The sequence below is a fragment of the Falco rusticolus genome, chromosome 12 (genome assembly GCF_015220075.1).
Source record: "Falco rusticolus isolate bFalRus1 chromosome 12, bFalRus1.pri, whole genome shotgun sequence".
NCBI classification, from domain to species: domain Eukaryota; kingdom Metazoa; phylum Chordata; class Aves; order Falconiformes; family Falconidae; genus Falco; species Falco rusticolus.
Genome location: NC_051198.1, coordinates 33,452,507 through 33,461,536, shown reverse-complemented (window position 1 = coordinate 33,461,536; position 9,030 = coordinate 33,452,507). Strand labels below are relative to the sequence as shown.

The following is a 9,030-nucleotide window of genomic DNA, read 5'->3' as shown; positions in this document are numbered from 1 at the left end:
AATCTTTCGGCGTCGGAGAATCAGCTGAAAATCTTCCCTGGAAAATAATGAGCAGAGAAACATTTACTGATTAGTCTAATCCTGGCTAATCCTATCTGATGAGCATATATCAAGATATCCTTTAACTCATTTATTGTCCAAGGACCGGTGGAGATGCCCCTCTCCACCATGGCTGGGGGAGTGGTGGTGGCAGCAGGCCTGTCCCCCCACCCTGCCCACTGCCCCGTGCCAGCAGTGGCCGCAGCCCCTGTCCCCTGTAGCACTGCACCGGCCACCCTCCGCCCTGGGCAGCAGCATCGTATCCAGGCCACCTCGCCAGCACGGGGAGATTTAATCGCTATTTCCATTTCTGCATCTATCGGCTTTCTCTTGGGTTTGAGCTTTTATGTTTCATAAACTGATTAGGAGCAATTATATGCACTTTATCCCCAAACTTTCCAAATGCCTAGGCCATATGCATATTTAAGGCTTCATCATCTCTCCCAACAGCTCAGCCTGAATGTAAACTGCTGAAATCAAGCTGATTCTGGGACAATGTCAAAAATTAGGGGTTTTATCCACTAATATCTGCTCGGACAGGAAATTTGTTGTGGGTGGTGGCCGGATTATGGCTTCTAATTACTGTAGCAGATCCTCCCCGCCTAGCAGTGAAAGTCTCTGATTCGAGCAAAACTGTGGCAAAACTGGTGAAGCAAAGGTGCCCGAGGGGACCCCAGGGTGCCCCATTCCCCCATGAGGGGCTGCCCTGGGCAGGGGTTCCCCAGGCACCTCTGCATCCCGAGCCCATGGGGACCCCAGCTGGTGCCTTCGGGAGCATGATGCCCATGCACCTCCTGCTTCCCTCACACCCACTTGCCTCTCTTGGTGTGAGGCAGGATGGTCCGGAGGGTCCCCCCCTCCCCGCCAGCCCCCAGCGCTGGCCACGGCAATTATCCTAAATGAAAGTTATTGTTCTGCTAATCCCGGGAACAGCTTGCGAGGGGAGATTTGGGTCTTTCTTTAATAATGCAAAGTTAATGCGGAGTCCCCTTGTAATTATCTTTATCAGAAGGACCCTCAGTTAATCTGACGGTCCAGCAAAGGCCCAGATCAGGCGGCCCATGTAAGCCGGTTGTAAATCGTTTCCATCAACAGATGAAGGGATGGGCCCGGGGGGGAGGGGGGGGGGGAGGGGGAATTGCAGCCCAGGTGCAAGAATCTGGGAGCAAAAGGGAGCACCGAGGCCAGGCACCTCGAGGTGGCCATAGCGGCAGGACACCTGGGGTCAAGGAGGGTCCTGCTCCCCAGCCCCCCGCCTCCCCTACCCCCGGGGTGCTGAGCGATGGTGGTTGTGGGGAGTGATAGCCGGGTGGACGCCCGTCTGGGTGTGTGGGGCTGAAGGGCCACAGGGTGGGATGGGGTTGCTAGGGAGGGGACATGGGGACATGGGGACAGGGCAAAGGGGTCCGGGGAGAAGACCCGGGGAGGGAACCCACGGGGATGGCAGTGAGGCTTATAGGGGACCCCGGGGTGGCTGGGGGTGGAGGGCGGGGCGGGCCCACGGGACCCGGGGAGGGGATGGGGAGGACCGAGGGGCGGGGGCCGAGGGGAGCAGAGGGAGGGGCGGTGGGAGGGGGCGGTGGGGGGATCGGGGCGGTGGCCGGGGGGGCCGGGGGAGGGGCGCGGGGCCCGGGGCGGCGGGGGGGCCGGGGGCCGTTAATCCGGGGATTGGGGAGCGGCCCCCCCGCCGGCCCGCGGTGTGATTGGAGCCGGGGCGGGCCGGCGGGCCGATAAAAGGGGCGGCGGGCGGCGCTCCCCGCTCCGGGCCGGGCCAGGCGGCGGCGATGCCGGGCCGGGCGGAGCCGTCGGGGGGACGCGCGGCGGCGGGGCCGGGCCTGGGGGCCCCGGGGACGGAGGCGCGACCGAGCGGCGCGGGGCTGCGGGCCAAGGGCTTCGCCATCACTGACTTGCTGGGGCTGGAAGCCGAGCTACAGCCGCCCCCTGGCCCGCCCCCCGCTGCCGCCGCCGGGGGCTACGAGAGTGGCGGGGCGCTGGGGCTGGGGCTGGGGCTGCTGTGTGGGCTGGGGGGGCCGGGAGCCCCCTGCCTCCTGCCCGCCCCGCTGCCGCTGCTGCCCGCCCGCGGCCCCCGCCCGCCCCCCGGGCCGCCCGCCCGCCGCCCGCCGCCACAAGGAAAACATCTCCGGTGAGCGGGGCCGGGGGGCGCGCACCCGCGCACCGGGGGGCCCGGCTGGAGCCGCTGCCCGAGCGGCCCCGGGGAGCGCCCCCCCCCGCGCCGAGCTGAGGTCGGCCCCGGGCTCCCCTCACCCCCCACCCCCCCACCCTTTTGGCCCCCCGGGCTTCCCCTCCCCCTCTCCTGGGATGGCATCGCCCGTGCGGGGCTCGGGGCCCGGCCGTCGGTTGCCGTGGGAGGGGACCCCAGCTGCCTGGGGCGCTGGGCTCGGTCCCCTCGCTGCCGGCGGAACGTGACTCTCCCCCTCCCGCATGCTGCTGCCAGACGAGGACAGCCTGTCCGGGGATGCCGGCGAGCTGAAGATGTCTGCAGCCCAGATCAAGAGGAAGAAACGCCGGCACAGGTGGGGCCCAAGAGCAGGGCTGTCCCCATCCCACCTCTGTCCCCAGGCTGGGGCGGTGGGAGTCCCCAGGGGAGGAAGGAGAAGGGCCGCAACTGGGGTGGGGAGGGGATTTTCAGGAGGAAGACCTCGGTGGGGGGGGGGGCTGCCAGCCTGGCCGCTTTGCCATCAGGCTCTGGGCTGTGTGGCAGGATGCTCTCTCCTCTTGGCAGGACGGTGTTCACGGCTCACCAGCTGGAGGAATTGGAGAAGGCTTTCAACGAAGCTCACTACCCTGACGTCTATGCCCGGGAGATGCTGGCTGTGAAGACGGAGCTGCCCGAGGACAGGATACAGGTAGGTGGCTGCGATGGGCCCCTCTCCCTGCGGAGCCTGTGGGCTACTGATGCCCAGTGGTCCCTTCTGCGCTGTGGTCAGTGAGTACAAGTGGTGGGAATGTGGTGGTGGCACTGAAATGCAGCGGGGTGCTTGTGGGGGCAGCTCGTCTTCTGTCCCCCTGGCTCCAAACAGGCTCCAAATGGAAATGCAGAACCAGAGGACTGAGCTGGCCCCAACAGCTGCTCACTGCCACCAGCTTGGCTTTGTCCTCCAGAGACCCAGGCAGGAGCTAGTGCGATTCAGGAGCTGCTGGGCTAAGCCGTTTCCCACCAGTTTGCTTACTAGCTGGTCTCTTTGAGGAGCATGTGGCATTTTAGAGCCTGATCCTGCCCTGCTGTGGAGCAGCTCATTGGCTTAAGAATGGGTGGTGGTCTGGGCAGTAGCCAGGTTGTAGCTACACCTCCTGAGCCTTCACGTGCAGGAAGGGGGTGAGGAGGGGGACCTGAGCATCCTCTGTCATCACTGGTCACTGCATTACGGACCCCCTTTCCTGGAGAGGTTGGTGCTCCATGTGGAGGCAGCAGAGGGGCCCTGCGGGCAGGTGGAGCCTAGGGTGACTTTGGCTGGGATCATGCTCCTATGTCAAAATCAGCCTCGTGTAATGTGTGCTCCCTTTCCCCCTCACCTCCCCTCTCTCACTGACACCCACGTGTGTGCCCTCCCTGAACCCCCTCCCCACACACTGTCCTGGCCACCCTCACACTGCCACCTGCGTGTCCACACCCTGTGCTCATATGCCCAAACCCCTCCACGCACGCGGCCGCCCCTTTGCCCTGGACACACACTCCTCTCTGCCTGACGGGCCCTGGATGCCCGGCCATGGGGGCCGTCTCCTCCCCAATCCCACCCCTCCATGCTCTCCTGGCTGTTACCCCTGAAGGTTTGGTTTCAGAACCGAAGAGCCAAGTGGCGGAAGCGGGAGAAGTGCTGGGGCCGGAGCAGTGTGATGGCCGAATACGGCCTCTATGGGGCCATGGTGAGGCACTCCATCCCTCTGCCCGAGTCCATCATCAACTCTGCCAAGAGCGGGCTGGTGGGATCATGCGCCCCGTGGCTGCTGGGTAAGTGGGAGCTTGGGGCTGAGGGGGTTGGGGGGCAGCCTCAGAGCAAACAGCCCTTAGTCTTCCATACGGCTGCCCTCACCCTTTCCTAGAAATGAACAGGGCCTCGGCGTGAGCTGTATGCGGGCTGCCAAGCACCCTGACTTTTCCACTCCCTCCTTGCAAAGAACAGCTGAGAAAGGGAAAAACCTTTTACAGACGAGTCAGACAGGTGCCCGCACGTGGTTAGGTATCATTTTCTGGTGCTAGTAGCCATCGTGGGAGCTGCAGTGTGTCTAGGAAGCCATCACCCTCCCCCCCCAACTGGAGACAATGCTACCTCAGAGCTACCTTCCGCTCATACTCACCTACACTGAGGTAGCACTTGACATCAGGCTGGGACAGGCTGTCGCAGCACTGCTCTCCCTGTCTTCCCTGCTGCAGGGGAGGTATGGACCAGTTCTACTGCAAGCCATCCTCTCGGGCTGCAGAGTGCAGGTAGCCGGGCTCCAGATTGGGAAAGGCTGGTGACTAGCCTGAGTTTTCCTTGGGGTGCAAGCGAGAGCTGAAGGAAGCAGAAGGAGGGCAGGAGGTGATGCTGAGTGGTCCCAGGCAGATGTAAGCAACCGGTGCCCTTGGCTTTGCTCTCTCCCCTCTGCAAGGCATGCACAAAAAGTCCATGGAGGTGAACAGGAAGGCAGAGAGCCAAGAGAAGCTGGCAGATGGCTGGCGAGTGGAGCAGGAGGAGGAGGAACTCAAAGGGAAGCAGGCCAGTTCCCAGAGGGGCTCCGACAAGCTTGGCCCTGCAAAAGGTTTGGAGGACACAGCCATCGACCTCTCCAGGACAGCCAGGCATGAGAAGAGGGGTGTACTTAGGCAGTGCATCAACGGGGACCCCCCCACGGAGCAGAACGACAGGGACCACTGAGCTCAGGCCACCCCGCAGGAGGCCAGACCTCACAGCTTCCTGGCGAGATAATAATATTTATTGAGAGATATATATATTTTTTCTTAAATAATTGAACTTTTATCTGAATTCAGGGCATTTTAAAACTGGGCACACACACCCCCTTGTCCCCTCCTTTCAAGCTGTTCACTTCTCAGCAGAGCCAGGGTGGAGGGTGGGAGAGGTGTCTCAGTGGGGCTGGGAGCAGTGTGATAACTGGACTGCACTGTGGTCAGCACAGACCATTGCTGGGGCAGAGCTGCCCTTCCCCTCTGGGCTGTGGATGCTTCCCAGCTACCCAGGAGCACACAGCGCAGCAATGCAATGGGATTCGCTCCGTTCTCAAGTGTGCGGGTGCAAGGACGGTGCATGAGTTCACAGACGCCTTCTCCGAGCACTTCCACTGCCACACAGTGCCTGTGCGGCGAGTCCCTCCACTTTGAACACACAATTCTTCCACCTCGAGGAGCAGCAGAGCAGGGTTTTTAAATGCGGTAGCGTTCATCCTCAAGCTGGTGTAACCCGACAGGACGTGCCCGTTTATACCTCCTGAGGATCTGGCCTGCCAATGCAGCCTTATCACTGGATTTACACTGTGTAGCTTCCTTAACTCATGTTTGGGAGAAGGGGGTAAAGCCATTTCTGTTTTTGCAATGATTTTGTATACTCTTGAATGTTATCTGCTACACTATGCATAATAGAACAGACCTTTTTTAAAACCAAGCCATAGTACCCTGGAGCAACTAAAAAAAAAATTGTGAATTGACATAAGAAGATATTTTGTAATTGTCTGTAAAAAGTGTTAATGTCAGAGCTGTTTCTTGGTCATCCTATATTTATGTCTGAAAGCACTTTAGTGATCTGGATTTTTGAATGTGGCTCTCCCTGTTTTGTCTGCCATTTATTTATTTATTACACATCCATAAATAAAGTTGTGGTGTATATTTGCTTTTCATGCTCTGCATTGCAGTTTGTACCTTCCTTTGGCACTTCTCATGGTAGCTGCTAGCTGTGAGCAGATCTTCCCCAGCCTCGTGCTTAAACTGGGCCGGAGAGCTCTGCTGAGGCAGTGTGGTCGCTCCAAGGGGGCAAAGCCAAGCCCTCATGCATCTCCCCAGAACTAAGGTCTAGTCCAGTGGCCTACACATGCCAGAAGGTGATTGATTTGTGTCAGCCAAAGAGCCAAACCACAGCTGATGGGTTAGGAGATGATCCGAAACTCAGCCAGCTCCTGAGGGAAGTTGTGGGGAGGAAGAAAGTTGCTCCATGCTCCCATGCATTAGGGAAAATCCTCCTCAATACAGCTTGAGTGGGAGGTTCTTCACTGAAATGTTTCCCGCCCTGATGGCAGGACAGGCACTCTGCCTCTCAAGTGTCTGTGCAGTGTGCTCTTCCTGTTGCTTTGGAAGGTGCAGAGCTGGGCCGGTGTTGCCACATCCTTGTGGTTGAATACAAGGAGCAGCTGCCCACTTGGGCGAGGTGAGCACATAGTGGGAGGTACCGTGGGGGGCACCCTGGCCTCCCAAGGAGGCACACAGAGCAGCCGCGTGGTCCCAACTGCCCAAGCACCCTCAGCAGTGCATGCGGCCACCCAACTGCCTGACTCCTGGCTCTGACGGCTCCTCATCTCACGGCTGGGCTGAACTGGCCCACGCACATGCTGTGACAGCTCTCCTGGAACACCCCCAGTTTCATCTACCAGCCAAACAAACCAGAAAATTATCAAAAGGTTTTATTAAAATCTGAGTAATTCCAATTTGGAAAGTTCTGTAATACAGCTCAGGGGGTGTGTGGCCATGTAACAATGCTGTCACCTGTCCCTGCTTCTGTTGCTGGACCTGGCTTCTTGCACACAGGCAGCCACAGGCTGTGCTGGGCAGGGGGAGAGCAGTGGATGCTGGCTGGGAAGAGCAGAGCAATAAAAAGTGGCATCTGCAGATTTCCTGCTTTTTCCCCTCCTCTGCTCGGCCAGCCCCCCCGGGTGCCAGGGGGAAACATATGCATGGCAAATACAAGCTTGCAGCAAAAAAAATTGTTTGATGGGAGGGGGGGGGGGGCATATGGAGCAGCAGTTCAGGAAAGGACCAGCCAGGGCTTATTGCAGCAGCAATTAGGCTCACTGAGAGCCGAGACTTAGCACATTGGAGGCCTAATCCTGCCTGAGCAGCATCTGCAAACCTTTTATTTGGGCTGTGCCATGCTGGCACTGGATGCCTGCAATCTTTTTTTTTTTTTTTTTTTTCCTCTGCCCGAGTGCAGATGGCCTGGCTCTTTGCCTTGTGCTGGGTGCAGTGCTGTGGGAGCCGCAACGGCTACAAGGTGAAATACCCCAGCATTGTGCCGGATGCAGACAATGCTTCTGGTAGTGCTGGTAGGCTCCCAGCTCTCACTTCACACGGTGAAGGAGGAGCCGTGGGGAGGGCTGCTGGCCCAAGGCACTCTCATGTGCTAGGTAAGTAACCACAGGTGCAGCCAGTTTTGGGGCTCAGATGTGCCCTTGCCCCGCCACTCACGGGGTGAGAGCCCAAGGGAGGCCAGGTGAAGGTGATGCTGTGGATGTCAGTGACCACGCAAGGCTCAGCTCCTGGTTACCACCAGGGGCTGGCGGCAGGGTATGATGGAGCAATTCTTGGAGCAGTCGCAGTCATTCAACTCTTAGTTGCCTGTGCTAAGTCCAGCAGGGAAGTGCTCGCTGTCCTCCATATGTCACTGTGGATGTAGTGGCAGTAGGAGTAGGACAGCACACTCTTCTTGTCGTTTGCTTCAGATTTGATCTGTCCTGAGATTAGTGGTAATCAAACCCAGCCACAGCTCCTGCCAGCACTGGTTCAGGCCAGGGTCGGCTGCAACAGCACAACAGAAGAAAACCTGACTTATGGCAGTGGCTGCCACTTGCACACATCTCCACCACTGCAGCGGGGCTGCCTATGCAAGACCCAGCAGCCGTCCTGGTGACCACACCAGGGCCTGGCTGGCACGAGCTTCCCTCTGTGAGGGGCCCTGGGGATCCCTCAGCCACAAAGGCTGGGTTCACTCAGGCAGGAGAGCCCTTCCATGTGGCTCAGGCAAGAGGAGTCAGTAACATCAAAGCCACCGTTCAGCAGCTGGCACTGCTGCAGCCTGCCTTCAGTTCACCAGGGCTGCTGCCCGTGGCACACCCAGATCTCCTCGCAGCGCTGTGTGCTCGGCCCTAGCCAGGGACTTAAGCAATCCGCTAAACCAGTCATGGGAAGAAGGGACAAGGAAAGGGAAAAAGGGACTAAAAACGAGATTATTTTGGTATCTCCCGCTTTTAGGGGATTGGAAGCTGACTGTCAGGCACACACGTCTGGTGGGTTGCAAGTGGGTGGTGGGGGTGCCCTGGTGATGGGCCCAGAGCAGGCTGGAAGAGAGAATGCAAATGCAGGGCTGCATCTGCAGAAGCATTTTCAGGGTGCCATTTCTGTACAGCTTCTTCATACAACTTTCTAACTGGCATTTTGTCTCGGCTGATGCTCCCAAGCGGCCGGCTGGATTTTCAGACTGGGAGGTTAGGAAGCAAGTATGAACATTTTGTAAAGTGCTCCCTCGTGCGGAGCCAGGCGCTGGGACACAAGCCCGGCTGGAGCGCTAACCAGAAAGAAGCCTCACTCCTTCCCCCCAGTCCAGCAGAGCCCTGTTCATCTGTGTGCCGACACGCAGGGATGCCTGGAGGCGGAATTAAAGAATCCTGCGGGGGGTTGTTTTTCATTACTTGCTTCTCAGACTGCCAACAGATGCTCGGTACAACGAGCAGCCCCTTCCCCAGAGTGAGCCAGCTTCTGGCAGAGGACACAGGCGCGGATGAGTGGCTCTGAATTCCTCCTGGCTGCTCCTTCTCAAGGTTAGTCCAGCACTAAGACCAAGCACGTTCTTACAAATCAAGCGCATGTCTTCAGCCCACAAAATCTCACCAGGTTGGCACTGGCAAGGACAACCCGTTTTGCTCTGGGTGTGCACCATTTCCCTCTCATTCCAATGTCAGCCGGCGTGAGGCTCAGGGAGGGCTGGGCAGCAAGCCTCACCTGCCATTTTTGGCCCCATTCCCCCCCTTTCCCACCTTCTGCAGCCGTGGCGC

The 9,030-nt window shown here is 58.9% G+C and overlaps 1 protein-coding gene across 1 annotated transcript; it reads left to right on the top strand.

Moving 5' to 3' along the window:
- Nucleotides 1-1,811: 1,811 nt before the first annotated feature.
- On the top strand, nucleotides 1,812-5,884 carry LOC119155956 (visual system homeobox 1-like). The gene is given in 6 exon segments (XM_037405106.1): nucleotides 1,812-2,141; nucleotides 2,143-2,182; nucleotides 2,495-2,573; nucleotides 2,783-2,906; nucleotides 3,829-4,009; nucleotides 4,651-5,884. Coding segments are annotated over 6 exon segments (1,008 nt in total). The 5' UTR covers nucleotides 1,812-1,823; the 3' UTR covers nucleotides 4,917-5,884.
- Nucleotides 5,885-9,030: the final 3,146 nt, after the last annotated feature.